Source organism: Phallusia mammillata, chromosome 3 (assembly GCF_965637545.1).
Source record: "Phallusia mammillata chromosome 3, kaPhaMamm4.hap1.1, whole genome shotgun sequence".
Lineage (NCBI taxonomy): Eukaryota > Metazoa > Chordata > Ascidiacea > Phlebobranchia > Ascidiidae > Phallusia > Phallusia mammillata.
The window spans coordinates 29,948,006-29,965,156 of NC_137254.1; the positions used below are offsets into that span (position 1 = coordinate 29,948,006).

At 37.2% G+C, this 17,151-nt stretch overlaps 1 protein-coding gene and 2 long non-coding RNA genes across 7 annotated transcripts; all 3 read right to left on the reverse strand.

The window, feature by feature from the left end:
- Positions 1 to 2,706: 2,706 nt before the first annotated feature.
- On the reverse strand, positions 2,707 to 4,011 carry LOC145220195 (uncharacterized). 3 transcript variants are annotated; one of them, XR_013858025.1, is made up of 3 exons: positions 3,940 to 4,011; positions 3,694 to 3,780; positions 2,707 to 3,237 (listed from the first exon to the last, which is right to left on the reverse strand). It is a non-coding gene; the product is annotated as an uncharacterized LOC145220195 (long non-coding RNA). The 3 variants fall into 3 exon arrangements; XR_013858024.1 differs by having other exon boundaries at positions 3,935 to 4,011; XR_013858023.1 differs by having other exon boundaries at positions 3,694 to 4,011.
- Positions 4,012 to 4,374: 363 nt separating this feature from the next.
- On the reverse strand, positions 4,375 to 5,398 carry LOC145220196 (uncharacterized). Of its 2 annotated transcripts, none has more exons than XR_013858027.1 (2): positions 4,658 to 5,398; positions 4,375 to 4,465 (listed from the first exon to the last, which is right to left on the reverse strand). It is a non-coding gene; the product is annotated as an uncharacterized LOC145220196 (long non-coding RNA). The 2 variants fall into 2 exon arrangements; XR_013858026.1 differs by having other exon boundaries at positions 4,636 to 5,398.
- A 721-nt stretch (positions 5,399 to 6,119) lies between these two features.
- Positions 6,120 to 16,743, reverse strand: LOC145220633 (kelch-like protein 5). Of its 2 annotated transcripts, XM_080087842.1 has the most exons (12): positions 16,500 to 16,743; positions 15,579 to 15,743; positions 15,090 to 15,286; positions 14,575 to 14,631; positions 14,154 to 14,309; positions 12,356 to 12,533; positions 11,707 to 11,718; positions 10,590 to 10,814; positions 9,999 to 10,161; positions 8,919 to 9,131; positions 8,434 to 8,546; positions 6,120 to 7,616 (listed from the first exon to the last, which is right to left on the reverse strand). In XM_080087842.1, the coding sequence occupies exons 1-12, from the start codon at positions 16,603 to 16,605 to the stop codon at positions 7,495 to 7,497; spliced, it is 1,707 nt and encodes a 568-aa protein (XP_079943968.1). In that variant the 5' UTR covers positions 16,606 to 16,743; the 3' UTR covers positions 6,120 to 7,494. The 2 variants fall into 2 exon arrangements, with proteins under 2 accessions (XP_079943968.1, XP_079943969.1); XM_080087843.1 differs by lacking the exon at positions 11,707 to 11,718 and having other exon boundaries at positions 16,500 to 16,739.
- Positions 16,744 to 17,151: the final 408 nt, after the last annotated feature.

Here is a 17,151-nt window from a genome sequence, read left to right on the forward strand (position 1 = left end):
TCCCATCTAGTGATGTTGACGAAACAAACTGCACATGACTGTGTGTCCAGCAGGTCCTAAGTCGTTGGTAGAGTTTGATCCAGCGACTTCGCATTTCGGGACTTCCATCTTACCCAATACATTAACCAGCTGCTTACAAGCTCTCATACATAAGTCCAGGACCCTCCGGACTGTTTTCAAGTACTTTCCAGGTTATCATTTGATTGTTATAGCACTTGTTTTCTGTTTCAAATCACAAAGAGAAGGGATTGGAACGTAAAACTTTGGATTCCGGGTTGTCTTTAGGACTTTCTATTTTTACCACTACACCAAGGAGCTGCTTACAGGTGCTCATCGTACTCTTATACATAAGTCTAGGTGCTCCATGTTTCAAAACCTTGTCAAAAATGAGAGATCGGACTTACACATTAGGCGAGGACCTCTTTAACGACTTGTACACCTTACAATACCTGCTGATTGCTTCTCTGGCGACATGACTTAGAGCGATGCAAGCAAGATTTGAACCGAACAACTGCCGCGTAACTACCTAACTAACCTAGCTAACCACTACACTACCGACCTGCTTGAGGAACCATCGCCAAAACTCACGTATCTGTTTAGTGTTTATTGATGGAAATTGAAACTTATAGGGATCGTTTGAATCTTGGATTGCTGTCACCAGTCGTGGTGTAGAGGTTAGTTCCTTGCTTCTCAAACCTCTCACCGCAGTTCGAACCCCGGTAAAGATAAACTCTCCCCCGGTAAACGATATTCGGGTTCGAACGTTGCCCCTCTGATAAAACTCTCTGGTGACCCTCGTTGATTGAGGTCTCTCCCCGCTGTAACAATCTCATCTCTCGTTTCCCGGGCTCTAAGCCACAGCCAATGGCCATAAGTCGTCAGCGAGCTAAAGTTTTCCCCCTTCATCTATGTGTGTCACTCCACTCTCAAACCAAGATCGTAGACCTATCTAAATGAGATCACAATTGAAGGGCGTTTTGCACTTTTTTGGAAAACCGCCCAATATAATACAACAAAAATAGGTCGGGAATGTTGTATAGAAGTATTTTAAGACACTTTTGGGGGGCTGAGGAGGTGGAGGGCCCTTCGGGCCCTGCTTGCGCCTTCGGCGCAAGCCCTTTCCAGGAGGGGGAGGGGGGGGCGCTTTTTGGGGGCTTGGGAGGTGGGGGGCCCTTCGGGCCCTGCTTGCGCCTTCGGCACAAGCCCTTTCGGAGGGTTGGACCGATGACTTGGATTCGAACCACCCATTTGAACTGACGCTTCTTTGCATTTACCCACTACACCGCGCAAGCGCCCTTCGGTCTAAGGGCTAAACTGACTTATGACTTGTTCTTTTCGTCGATTCGTATGTCAATAAACAAAATATTTCTGCGTTTGAACGATCAGCGTGAGGTTCGTTCGCTTATGGGAGGCATCGAAGCCAGTTAGACACATTGGGGGGACCTTGGAAATGGGTTAGGCCCATGGGTGACTTAGAGTTAGAGGACCGATTGATGAGATCAGAGCGGGAAGAGACCTCAATCAACGAGGGTCACCAGTGAGTTTTATCAGGGGGGGCAACGTTCGAACCCGAAGTGTGTTATCGGTTACCGGGGCAGAGTTTAACTTTACCGGGGTTCGAACGGTGGTGAGAGGATTAAGAAGCAAGGATCTAACCTCTACACCACGGTTGGTGACGGCATTCCCAGCTTCAAGTGGTCCTTATATGTTTTCGGCTGTAGGGTTCAGCCAAAAAGAAAGCAGAGATGTAGCTTTTGGAATTCGAACTCAAATCTCCAGCATCTGAGGACAGGATCTTAACCGCTACACCAAGAGAGGTGACGGCAAACCCACCAAAAACTGACACAGTTGTGAAGTTGGCGACTCCTTCCAGAAAAAAAAGACTAATTCTGGGACAGGGTTAGAACTACAAACCATTAGATCTATCGACCAAGCAGCTTACCATTAGACCACAATGGACACGAAATCGCAAGACGGGTTTCCTTAATGATATCGATTTCTTTTCTCACCTATTATTGTCTTAGTTTTTGGACACACTGACCATACATGTAGACGCTTTTTTGGTGGGAGGGCAAGCAACTCGTTAGTGTAGTGGTTAGGCAGGTAGGTAGTTAGTCTTCAATTCATTGGTTCGAACCTCTGAAAGGTCGAACGACTGGATAGAAGTTCAGAAAGTCTCACAGAAAGGCTGCCTCGTCGCTTGGAGGAGGTGGTTGTAGTGATGTAGGAAGGCTGCAAACCGATGTTTTTTGCCAAGCAAACTTGAAGTGCTTGTAAAAATTTTGTTTTTTGGCCAAGTATTTTGGGAATCCCACGCCGGAAGTCTCAAAATCTGCTGTAAGTTGTTGTGCAAAAGCCCAAGTATATGCGTTGTGTGTTGACCGCTCGTTACGGCTAACTTTGGATCTACACTGAAGCCTATGCAAGTCCAGACGAATAAATATGGTATAACAGCATCAAGCCAATTAAGGATAAAAATGTCTAAAAAAAGGTAACCTGAAATTGAATATATTCATACCGGGATCAGCCCAGACCAGCGATTACGTTAATAATTCATTCGTAGAGCGCGAGTCCCGGAAAGACTCCTGTCGTGGAACCGCAGGCTAGCGGTTAGCGGTTAGCGGTTTTCGGGTAACGCCAATAAGTTATATATATATATACCTTGCCATATGATATAATGCCTGGCGTACTGTTACTAACCTAAAATAGTGTAGCATGTAGTATAGTATAAAGAAGCATATCCTAAAAACATACAATAATGAAAGATGAAAAGTACAAACAAAGATTTTCACAATTAGTCTTTAAATATGTAATGTAGCCTAATATAGAATATAGTACAGAATAAAGATAAACACATAAAATAAATACACACAAATTAACGGCAAAACAGCGTTTTAAGAAAACAAATTAAATAATAAACAAGAGTCAAACGCACACAAAAATAAGCAACGTTTAAATAAACATTCAACAATGTCTGTACACATGACAAAAAAAATTGGTTATAATTCAGAAAGATAAGAAATGCATCACAAAGTTAACGATAATTTACAAGAAACGACAAAAATATAATTACGATACAAATGTAGCTTTAACTTCGATACACAAAGTTGGTTTTATTTGCGAACACAGAAAATGCGAAAACAAAACACAAGTTCGAAGTTCATGGGAAAGTTTCTATGTGGTTGACAACAACTTGTGGCCAACATCGTCCATAGAATGAATCGTCCATCTGAGCTCCTGAAACAAAAACATAAAGACAAAAGAATGCAATTTCATACTTTCATGTAGATGACATAATATAATCGCAAAACATAATCTGAAAGCTAAACAGTGTAAAACGGATATTTAACTACCCTATACGCATTAACTATTACGAACTGTTTTATAAAGATACGTATATTGATGCGAATGGTTTAACCGATGCTGGCAACTGGATAGCAGTTATAACACACAAGTGGCATGCAAAACAATAAATGTAACATGCACAAACATCACGCAAAACAACAACGGGATTGCTATTCGTTGCAGCAACGGCTAAAGAGTCACAACTAAATAGTATTAATCCCCTCTAATTAATTCATTGGTTGATTTGTAAACTTTTTATTATAGAAACTACCGAACTGGTACTTATGCAGCAAAACGTATATCTGAAAGAATATAATTTATGTAGCTTTTCCTTAACACGTAGGCTACCTGTGTATACAGTTCCAAATCATCCAATGGTCAGTTCAAGCGCAAATCCGACTCCATTCCTCAATGCCTTCTCCACAAACGGGAGATCTGCAGCGATAACAAAAGTATTAATGTTTCATGAATTTTAGTGTATATAACTCAAGGCTATTTTATTAATCACTTCTAACTCTACTCCTGCCTCACAACTCGTTAGCTAAACTCTATATTACACTGTCTATATATTTAACATCAATCTGTTTACTTAACTTATTTCGTCCTTCCGATATAGTTCCCATTCATCCAGTGATCAGTCCAATGCCGATTTCATTCCCCAACGGGAGATCTAAAATAAACATGTAAATATTAAAGATTGTTGGTTTTTAACATTGTTTTCTGCAAGTGTGTTGCGTGCCAATTTAACTAGCTTATACGCATTAATTATTTTAGAACTGTCCTATAAAGATACCTATATTAATGCGAATGATTTAACCGATGTTGACAACTGAATAGCAGCTCTAACACACAAGTGACATGCAAAACAATAAATGTAACATGCACAAGCATCATGCAAAAACAACACCAAGCTGCTATTCGTTGCAGCAACGGCTAAAGCGTCACAACCGAATAGTGGTACTTATGCAGCAAAACGTATCTTCTTAGATTACACTATCTATATATTTAACATCAATCTGTTCACTTAACTTATTTCGTCTTTCCGATATAGTTCCCATTCATCCAGTGATCAGTCCAATGCCGATTTCATTCCCCAGTACTTTCACCTTAAACGAGAGATCTGAAATAAACACATTAAAAAAATTAATGTTCCATGATTGTTGGTTTTAGAAGTTAGAATGTAAACACTAGTGCGTATTTGACGCTCCATTTATTAACACTTCTAATCTCTTTCTGCCTTACAGCTCTTTAGCTAAACTCAGTAAAGGAACGTCAAATAAACAACATTACATTTAACTTTCGGTTGCTTAACTTTAATTCATTGCGATGTTTCCATCATTATTGATCACTCCGCTTCCAGTAATTTCCTGCAAAACAAAATGTAAGCAGTACCAGGAATTTGACAACATAGTATTTATTACAATAGGCTTAATTATACCAACATGTGAAGACAGGATAAGTGCACGTTTATACTATTTCCCCATGTTGGCCCCTACATCTAATACTACGTGCTACCAGATAATATAGATAACGTAGATAAATACTTTTACTCGCCTGTTTTCTGGAAATGTGTTGCGTGCCAAGGAAGCCCTTAAGAACGATGTTTCATTTCCCAGCCAATCAACTCCGAAGTCATCCGACGACCTGAAACAAAAATGATCCAGCAGCAGTATCGTGTATTGGAAAATTGAATTAAACATAAACGTGTAACTTATAACTAGGTATCAGTGCGAAACCAGTGTGCACCCGAATTTACTTATGCAAAGACACCTAAGAAGTTGATTTACAACTCGCAAATTACCTGTTTATTCTCCGCTGCAAAGTCTTTTTGTCAGTCTCCCATCGACACAGTTACCATCACCACGTTGCTCAAAGGAATGACAGATCGAACGCACAAGGACACAAGTGGCCTCATTTTTTTCTTTTTTTTCAACCAATCAGAACGCTTGCTTCCCAAACGTCACATGGGCGCTTTTGAACCACCCAATGGCAGTTTTTTTTGCATCAATCAGTGAATTCCACTTCGAGCCGATTGATGATTGCGGGAGGCAAAAACCTTGAAATACTTGGCGGCTGAACCGTTGTGACGTGGCGTTACTTGATTGGCTCATGTGACACAAGTGCTTGCCGGTTGCATCCGAATTTCGTTAGGGCTTTATGTGATTAAAACAACACAAAAATTCGACCGCAATTATACTATAGTTTTAAATATTTTCCACCTTTAGTTCGTGTAATGCCAATAAGTTATTTTTGTCTCTTTTTTTCGTACTGTATTGAAGTAGGACAGCATATTTTCTGCCTGGTGACAACAATTTTTTAGATTACGTCATGAATAAGTTGATAATGGTCTCAGTAGCGTAAACGGCAATAGTTATGCAGAAAAAACACCTTGTAGCTTAAACGGCAATAATTACGTAGGCTAGCAATTTTGAAAGTCTATGTACCCTGATCGATTTGCTAACACTTCATCACTTACTTATCATTCTTGATGACTTCTGATGGCAACGTGTTGTGGATTTGTGCAGATATCTTTTCATGGCGTCAAGCCTTCGGTCAAACCAGTAACCAGAGACTACTAAGCTTAGTAGTCTGGTCAAACTTACTATGTTGGCGTTTCAATGCGATGAAAAGTTTCTGACGAATATCGTATGGTATCCGGTACCTCAGTTAATACCCAACTTTATTTATCGTTTAATATAATATTACAACTTATAGCGTTCTGTCCCGTTTTTAACTGCAACATTATGTGCAGAATTACGTACCTTACCTAAGACTATTTTTCGATGATTTATTAACGAAATAAAGAGAATCAAGCAATAAGCACAGTGCAGTCAGTCAAAAACAAAGCAAAATCGAAAACATAAGCAGCAAAACAAATAGAAGCAAAAACCAAAAAAAGATAACAAAGTATACAACGTCAAAAACAAACTATCTATTAAATGTATAACGGCTTAGGCTATAGGAAGGATTTTTTACGATTAATGGTCAGGTTATAGCAATCAGGTTAAAAAAGAAAGCATTTTCACCGAAAGATATAAAAGTCAATTCGTTTTTGTTTAGTCAAGAAAACGTGTAACTTTTTTGGAAACAATACAGTATTCGTCATTGGTACGTCAACGTAAAACGTATTAGGGCTGTAAAAGTGTAAACATTACCAAAACCAACGTATCTTTTCATCAATCTTAATAACAAATGGTCTCAATTGGTCTATTTCTAAAACTAGTTAACCACGTCCGTTTAGAAAATGCATTAAGCTTGAACGTTAACCTACAACAAAAGTAAAATTGATAACATGGTAAGGATGAACGCACGAAGCTTGTTCATAAACAATACTTGTGGCGTGTTCAAGGTTTATAACCAGAATGATATTTGCAAACACAATGCTAAAAAACAAACTTGCCAAAAAAATAGTGGACATAGTGAAAAAACAAAGTTGTAAGCAGTAACTATGTAATCAATAGCACAAACAACTTGAAAATATCAGTTTCAAACAATTGTATGCATTTAAAACTTCTAAAATCGTACTAAATTCCCACAGTAATGTTGAAACATTGGATATATTCATTTTTGTGGTATTGCACACAATATAGTGTTAGGTCCACACATTTCGCTATTAACTGTGCTAACATCAGTGGTGGGATTCAGCCAGTTCGCACTGGTTCTATAGAACCGTCTCACAAATTTTATTAGATCAGCGAACCGGTTAGAATTACTGGTCACTGTCAGTGGACTTTTTGTAACAGAACCGACTGAAAAATATGACTTTTGCGATAGAACCGGCTGACAAAAACTGGCTAACATTAATGTGTGTTCTCATAATAATGATAATGGCACAGTCTTATAAGGCCAAAAAAAGGCCTGCAAGTGAATATAACAAGTAAACCATTGGTGCAACTAATGTTTAAAGTGCACTTATGTATTCACTTGCAACAATAAACTACTGTATGGCATAATACTGGAGATATTTCTCCTACAATAAGCAGCTGCATTTACACTTAACCATACAGCATATATCCCAATAATAAAATAAAGTAGCTAGTTTGTCAGTGAAATTCAAACAGGTTTTGTATAGTAGCAAGGGAAGCTCTATCATTTGTGTTCATTTAACTGAAGAACCGTGCCCGGTTTGACACCATCTCAAGCAAACCATCACTCCATGCCTTTTATATGAACCAGCACAGTTCCAGCTCTGCCTGTTATTAAAGGGGAAACTGTTTTCCATTCATTTGATTGGGGATCATAAGTTTCACAAGTTGACAGGTAAGATTGACCTACAAAAAAACAAGTCAAAGTCAGAGTAAATTTAAAGCAGTTGTAACCTATTGAGTCAATGTTACGCCCAGTAAGTTACCATTACATAAAAGACATACTAGGACACAAATCAACCTAAGCCAGGGGTTCCCAAACTTTTTTGGTCTGTGGCCCAAATGTCTATTTAATAGCGATTCGTGGCCCACCACGTTGTAAATTTGGGCACAAAAAAATAACACAAAAACAGGTGAAATGGTTTCTAGCAATTTATTTTTAATGAGATACATGCTCCTGAAATTTGGCTACAAGATTCAGAATTCTTTGCAAATATTATATTTTCAAAACAAAGTGCATAATATCTACAGTATAACAAAACAGTAGAATCTGTTCAAATAGCTCTGTGGCCCATTGAAAATGTCTTGGTGGCCTAGTACTGGGCCATGGCCCACAGTTTGGGAACCACTAACCTAAGCCAATAATGCTCAATAGACAGTTACATATATTCAGTAATACCACTGAAACTTCAGTAAGCCCATGTATATGTTAAAAGCATCAATAGGTTGAATATGTTACACTACTTACTGAAATAAGACTCAATTTTGTTGGTACAGTAGTTACAGTATGAAGATATTTTAAAACATCCATTCTGATAGCAAAACTATACATTTTTCAAGGTCTTCTCATCTTCAATCATCACTATTTGTAGGATTATTTTAGATTCTATAACTATAACTCAATATATATCTCTTAAACTAATTTAAGTGGCAATCAATGACTAAAAAATACTTTAAAAAATACAAAATCAGTTTCTCAGCAACATTCAGTTATTATTCTCACCATCATAACCTCCACAAGCATAGAGTTGTGTCCCCAACACACAAACTCCTACTGCATCTCGGGGGACGCTCATCGATGCAACCGTCATCCACTGGTCGATCTTCGGATCATATCTGGAAAAGAGAATAATATTATGTAAATGCTATGTGAGCTGTATCAGTTTAAGCTCTTCAAGCAAAAAAAAAAGAAAATTGGTGTTTCTTATTCCGTTTTAACTGGTCTGGGGGTTCGATATGAGGCAGAAACCAACTAACAGTAGTTTGAAACAGGACTAGTTTTACAAAATTCCGCTAAAATGGATTTTTCCCAAATGTTTTTGAGCCTCCAAAACCAAAAAACTATAAAAAGGCTAGAGCTGAGGTATTGCATTTGTTCAAAATTTTATGTTTTTGATTCCATGCTTAACCAGTTTGCAACTGGAATATTTCCATGAAAACCTAACAAACACCTGCTTTGCTTCAAAAGCAAAAAACAGTATTACACACCTTTCAACTGTTTCAGAAAGTTTAGACATCTGGTTGCTTGCTGGGGCGTCATGACCTCCGATGGCGTACAAGTGTCCCTTGCAGACCCCAACTCCAACCCCACCCCTTCGTTTGGACATGGGGGCACAGTTTGTCCATTTGTTTGTGTGGGGATCGAAACACTCAACAGAACGAAGGCAGGAACTCCCATCTCTACCACCAACTGCATAAAGTCTAGAAAAAAGGTTTTCTATTAAACACTATTATAATTTGTGTCAATAGCTTTATAGATGGACACTGCACTGCATGAATTTCAACCAGGAGCAAGGAATTGATTCAAATTCATTAAAACATCAAGTTATTTATCTTTATGAATTTAAGACATATATATTTTGTCTTTATTGTATCATCGGTATTGTTCAAATAGAATCAATAGAAAAAAAATCTGATAGCATACTTGAGTACAGAATCAATTTGTATTAAAATTTTGCAGAAATAAAGTTCATAAGGCAGCATGTTAGTTTCAAACTAAAACCTATAGTGATGCTGTTACACTGTGTATGTGTATAACCTTATAATATCCACAATATGCTGAGCTAAGCATTAAGGATTAACAGAAAATGCATAGAAATAGGCCAGTGGTTCACCAACTGTGGCTTGTGGCTGCACAGTGTAAAATATAGTCCATGAAGGTAAAACCTAGAATGCAAGACATACAGTGATGTTGCTGCACCATATATATAAAGCCCAAAACGTCGGGCTCAAGAGAAATTCAACACTTGGTCAGTTGTTCACAAACTATGACTTGTGACCAGACAGCTATAAATATTTGGCAGAATTTATCGTCACAAAACCAAAACGATTTTAATACACAATTGGGGTCAGGGAATAACAAGTTTTTGAAACACTATAACATCAAACAAAACCTTTGGTGACTTGTATCATCAAAATACAGATGAATCCTGTTTACTGCAGATTGATGAATCATATAATCTGGAGTTCTAATACTATTATTTTCTTATGAAAATCATGTAATTTAACTAGATACGCCATGAACAGATTTACCAGGACAGCAGTAATAAGAACAGACATGTTACTAACTTGTCCATGAGAACAGCGACTCCAACTGTGCTTCGAGATACAGACATGGGAGCAACATAGTTCCACGCTCGTGCTTGGGGATCCCATCGTTCCACTGTGTTGAGGTAACTCCATCCATCGTGTCCACCAACTGCATACATCGGTCCTTTCAACACTGCTACAGCTGGTAGAAAAGAAAGATGCTTGAATTTAGTTTCGAAGGATTCAAATCTATGTCTGTACGACATATAGAACATTTTCCATTTTCTTTCATCACACAGGTATACAATAAACACTTTGCCTTGTATTTTGTCAGAATATATGCATTTGTTTGTTAAAAAAGGACCCATAGTTATACACACATAATTGTACCTTTCATATTTCAAAACTATTGTAACGCAAATCTATGGTCCACAGAACATATAGAACATTCTGTTATTTAGGGAAGGAGACACATAGTTACAAGGACAGTTTGGGCACTATGAGCTATATACATAATAGTTAGTTATTTGTTATTACCATCACTTACATTTAAAAAGCCATTTAAACATACATATGTACTTCCAAACTGAAAATATACATCACTAAAAAGCTAGTAAGTTTTTAACCCACCCAACCCATGTCTATGAGTTCCAACAGGAGGCATCACACTCCAAGTTTTAGTGCGGGAATTAAAACATTCGACTGTGTTGACGGTCTTTAATCCATCTCTTCCTCCAACCACATAAAGTTTGTCATCAAGAACGGCAACACCGAACTGCAGTCGTCGACCGGTCATGTGGGCAATTTGGTTCCAACGGTTGGTCCGAGCGTTGTAACGTTCGATACTTGTTGCACCTACATTATGAAGTCATAAAGATTAGAATAAATTTGGTAATACACTAAAATAAATTTACAAATCAGATAGCATGTTTAGTGTTATGTTTTTTGTGAAATATTTTGAATATAATACTTTATGAAGGAATGTTATTTTTTTTTTTTTATCGGTGAAATATAAGACTTGGTTTAGGAACAAAATTATACTCAGTAAATAACTAAGTACACAGACATGGACACATGATTTACAATGTTTAAGAATAAACACAACATGCCAAAACTTCATGCTTAAAAAATTATTCACAGAAATCAACTGAACTATAGATTTAGTTTAGTTTTCACATCTTCACAACATTTCACAACTGGAAGTACAGAAGTAACTTATTCCAGCTTGTGACTTAAACAATATGTAACATGTGGCCCATACTTCATGCAAACAAATTACTGTAAAGTTGGAAATTGATTTGGTGTCTTTTTTTCATGCTACCTTGCTGTCCGGGCCATTTGTGTTGCTTAAGAGTAACAATTAACACTTTTTTTTATTACTGCAGTACAGTACTTTTCTTTTCACCAAGAAAATAAATAAACCAACGGAATAACAACAAATTCAGGGTTGATATTTATACATGGTTGTACACCCTAACTTTCTAATCTAAGTTTTTCACCAAAAATGTTTTCACCCATTACTCCTGGACAACTAAAAGGTAAAAAAAAACTTTTCATTGTATGTTTACGAAGACAAAATCTGACCAAAACAGTTTGGTTTGGTCAAAAACAGAATCACCAATCTGGCTTTCAAGCTAATCATTTGAAGTTTGTGGGATGTTTACAATATCAAAAGCAGGCAAACAAAGGTGCACATCGATTTGAATCTGATCTTGGTGTCAAGATATGCAGTGGATATTGTACTCACATGTGAAGCCAACTGAAGGAATGACATAAAGAAGAAGGAAAGAAGAGAAAAGAATATCGTTATACTGGTTGAGCTGATTAAAATGTAACTAGCGGAAGTAAACAATGCCATTGTATGACTAAGTATTGCTCATCCAGCAGTTTTTTTGTAAACAATCGACGTTTCGACGTCCTATACAAGACGCCTTCATCAGGATAATGACATAACTTGCAGGACAAATTTGTCTCCTGATGAAGGCGTCTTGTATAGGACGTCGAAACGTCGATTGTTTACAATAAAACTGCTGGATGAGCAATACTTAGTCATACATTATGCCTGGCAGCAATAGCTTATTTAATGCCATTGTATGTTTATCATATCAGAGCAAGCATCCTTAAGAGCAGATTTGTATAAAAAGCAAACAGTTCGTTGCCCATTAACAAGCTTATTATCATACCACACACAAAGGATTTTTAGGCAGACCATATTTGGCAAGTTGTTATGAATAAAATTCCATTGATTTTTTTTATTATTTAGTAATTCATTATTCAATCGCTACAGCAAATTAAGCAAGGTTAATATAACATACATTTCTACAAAAATTGTTAGTTTAGGTTCTAGTTACCAGACTCTAAACACCAACATATAAAACATCAAACTTTCCACATACCTTTTGAAGTATCCATTCCACCTATTGCATACAAATGACCGGTAGTTGATTTTCGTGGCTGTTGCACACAGGGTCGTCGCTCTGGTAACATGTGGTGAATGAGAGCTTGGATAACTTGATGTTCACAAGCCAAGTTGTCGCAAATTAATGGGTTGTTTTGAACCACGTCTGCTACATACTGTGAACCAATCAAAGATGGATATAACCCTGTCATTGTTAAAGAGCACTGCACCAAAGCTATGAGATACTGTGTCAATATTATAGTCAAATGGAACAATTTGTTTAAAAGAAAAGATTAAGTTATGGTTAAGCATGTTCCTTGCATAACACTTTTGACAACTGTGCCACTAAATATGTAAACAGGCTATCAATTTTACTGCTTAAAGCAGAAGACCACTACTTTAGTAGAAGCAAAGTTTAAAAATCCATGCACCATACAGATTAGGACATAGCGCTTGGGTGAATTACAAATTTTATCCGCTGTTAAACTGGATTTTTGGCATGTTTTTCCTTTCTTAATGGTAACAGTTCCATTTAAAGATAGCACTCAGGAAAATAGAGATAGAAAACATTTGCCTGTTTCAAAACAAGGTCTAATAACTTAGTGACATACAAATTGCAGCACAGCAATACTAAGCTTGCATGGATTGATTTTCCAGGTATCAAAGAGCACTAATTGCATACAGTCACTTTCTAAGCTCTCCCGGTCATTAATATTAATAGGACTTCCTTAAAGCAGAGGAAACTAACTGATCGATGAAACTCATTCATTATGTATTGCACAAAAGAATGCAAATAGTGGTTGAAAGTTGCAATGCTTTTAACTGCAAGCAAATACCAGTTCTACCATGCATTAGCCCATGAGTGGGCAACCTTTGTTGCTGTGGGGCCAAATACAATTGTCAAAATTAGATCGCGGGCCGCACCTGTGCATAACACAAGGTAATTTTTCTTTGTTGCTTACCAAACATGCGTATCTACAAGTAAAATTCGCATTTGATTACAGCCACAAATTGCCAGGTCGCAGGATAATAGCATCGGGCGCATTAATCTGCTCAAAAATATACAAATCACCAAGGGTTTCACAGTACACCAGGCCCATTGAAGGCGGTATGGAGCTTGGCACAATTAATAACTCTAAATATTTACGATTACCTTTGCCTTATGTTAAGTATCATTTTTTGTGCTGTACAGTATATGACTGGCCTATCATTTATATTAGGGATGCGCCGAGCCGAGCCAGAACCCGAGTACTCGGTGTTCATAGACACCCTTTCGAACACTATTTACCTATGTTAGCAGGGCATGAATATGCAAATTTAATGCTCTGCTCGGCTGAGCACCGAGCATCAAAAATAGCGATGCTCGGTGCTCAGCCGAGCAGAGCATTAAATTTGCATATTCATGCCCTGCTAACATAGGTAAATAGTGTTCGAAAGGGTGTCTATGAACAAAAACAAATGATTTTTCAATGTATTAGATTGTGGAAAAACGTGTACTTCTGAGGCCTGTACAGCTTAATACACCGCTTGTGACGTAAGAGGCCTTGTAGAGCTAAAACGTAGAAAGGGGTTTTTTTGTGACGTCATAATGCACCGACCGTGCTCGGCCGAGCACCGAGCATTAACGTGAGATGCTCGGTGCTCGACCAAACAGAACATTTGCAGTTTTGGCACATCCCTAATTTATATACAGTCCTTTAAATTTGTAGAGTTTAATGCAATGGCCAACCATACATAAAAGTTAACAAACAAATTAAATTTGCTTCAAAAAATACATTCTTGTAATGCATATTAACCTCTTTATCCATGTAGGTTAGTCTGATATGTGATAAGAGCTGGGGCATGTAGATTCTTCGCTCCCCCTCGCAGTTCTTTACCCAACGTAGAAGGGCTTCAAACATGTTAATTTCAGTGGGAATGTTGACATCATCGCTAGACAGTAAGTCACACACCTAAAGAAAATAGGATTTAAAGACCTATTTATATTTTAGCCTTTGACAATTAGACCGATGTTTTTTTTTATTATATTTTTCGACAATCAGGCGGCAGTCCGAGAACTGAAAATTGCCCTTTGTCGTTCACGGGGTTCGAACCCAGCATACTCCCGGGGACGAATCCCGATCAGTTTTTGTATATGGGTCAGGCGCGCCAGGCCATTCGGCCAAGTGCAATTAGACCGATGTTTAGGATTGTAGTTTTCAATTGTGACATTAATACCTGATTGATAGGCAGCAAAAGAAACTCTTTGTTGTGAGTGACTTCAGTAAAATGATCCTGTACGAAAAAAAGAGTGTTTAATTTCTATAAGGCAAACAGTGATCGTCAGTTTAAGACATGTTGTTGATGGTTTCGATCTATTACTAATGTTGTCATTTCAATTTCTATTTACTGATATAGAAACACAATTGATGCTATGTCTGGTAGCAAACCCAATGGCGGACTTTCCTTCACCGTACATTAAACCACACAAAACTTTAGGGTTAATAATGTGAGGTATTGAATATTTCTCTGCAAAATATCGTCTACTATTTACATAGGGAAATGGTAATTTAGTTAATTTTTGAAAGGACTTTAACATACAGCTTTTTTAGCTTTATGTTGAGAAGGTAATACTTCAATACTGAAAAAAGCAGTTAATGGATTTTAGTCCAAATACATAAATTTTAAAATATCGCTAAATAACACAATTTTAAACAAACTTAAAATTCTCAACCACTAAACTACAGACATACCATGGTATACTCATGGGCAGCATTAAGAAGTTTGTGGCAGCTTTGAGTATCAGCAAATGCTCGAATTCCGAGGCAGTTTGAAGGGTGAAGTTGTTTCATAAGAAACGAGCATCCAGCGTCAACCACATCTTCCAATCGTAACATGTTTGCCGTGGCAACCATCCGTTCTACGTTGTCCTCGCAAATCTCCAGCTTGCCTGTGTTGACAATTTGAAATTTTAACAACATTTTATAGTGATGACATACAAAACAAACCACCAATGCTGGCAGAAAAAAAAATGTAAAACTGTTTTGGCATAAAAAATGTTTTACTGCAGTAAAGTAACTAAATATTAAATCTTAATAAAGATTGAGAAAGTTTTTGCTAGCTATGACTGTGCTAGGCACTTGGGCACAAAAATCAGCAAATTATTACGGAAGTGTAGCGTGAAATCGTTCAAAACCAGATTTCAAAACGAAAACTGTTACAAAGGCTAAACAGACATGTACCTGTGTACATATATTTCAGCAAATCAGCAAAAGCTTCTTCGTCTATGTCTGTCAAAGTTATTTCATCTTGATTTGCTTCCAAGACATTGCTGTTGAACATAGCTCGAAAATATTCCGATACCGATGACAGGACAAGGCGGTGAGCTGGCAAGCGCTTGTTTCCAACTGAATATTTAGTGTTAAAGGTAGCAAATAATATTAGGACACATAATTATACATAAACTTTGTATCTTCTTGACTATTATGGATGTACTTTCAGTGGAAAAGGGCCTGTTTTTCCTCTAAAACATCACATTACCAAAGCAGTACCAGTTATAATACAGATACCCAAGATTAGCATGTAGGCTATGTTTGGCCAATTTTAAGTTTTATGGTGACTCTAAGCCAGTGCTCTTCGACCTTTTTTGGTGTGGTGATCCCTTAAAGTTGTTGTGACAAACTCATGCTCCCTGTTTACTTAAAAGGTAAACTGAGAAAATAGCGATATGAAAAATCGTTATGCATATCATCTTGTCAATTAACTGAAACCTACATATTTTCTCTAATACCTTGAAAGTCAAGTATTAATGGTTCATCAAAAGTTTGTGATGCACCCTTGTATACCCTTTCGTACTGGTGCACCCCATGCATATTTTGGTGCACCCTAGGGTGCACCGTGCACACCGGTTGAAGAGCACTCGCTAAGCTACAGGAGTGAAACCAGCCAACAATCGCAATTACTCTTACAATACTTGAATTTAAAGACAATATTCTACGCTTTTAAAGCTTTTTAAGGCACAAACTTTTGAATATGAGTATTTTGAATAGCTTGCAAATTTTAAATTGAAAAGTTTATCCAATTTAACAATACATCTAACTTTTCAATGCCTACATAAAGCATCTGTTGCAGTAAATAATATTGAAATAAATTTACAAACTTACCAATAATAGCGACATCGCACAGTTGCAAGTTATGCAAGTGATCTTGAATTTTTTTCATTGTGCTCGTCGCATGATCAATGCAAATAAAAGCGTCGGAAACGTCCATGCCGAACTACGTGAGCATGCCCAACTGAAATTTTACTAAGACAACCCAAGAAAACCAATTCAAGTTGCTAATAGAAAGTCTAAAACCTGTTTTTAAGAAGTTTAACATCAACAAAGCAATCGCAATCAGCTGTTTTCGCTGCCAATCAAAATTTCTGTGTACTTTAACGTCTCCATTTAGAGCCATTGTTTTTGATTTGTTTTTGTTTTTTTGTAAAATATGTGTTTGTACTTTTATCAGTATTTTATGAATAGAATGTAACAAGTTGTAACATATGTTTTGGCAGAAATTTATAAATTACCACCTGTACAATAATATTGCACTCGTTTCAACCTTATGCTCACTGATCTATGACCAAACGCTCATACGCACGTTTTACATGGAAGTTGTATCTGAAAGCAATGATTAGTGATTACTAAGAGTTTAATGCACTTTTAGTTGCCCATATTGTTGCCAGTTCTCCTTTCCGATGTTTTAATAACTACAAAACCACCCTTCTGGTAAACACCTTTTTAAAACGTTTTTTTCTCGTTACATCGTTTATTG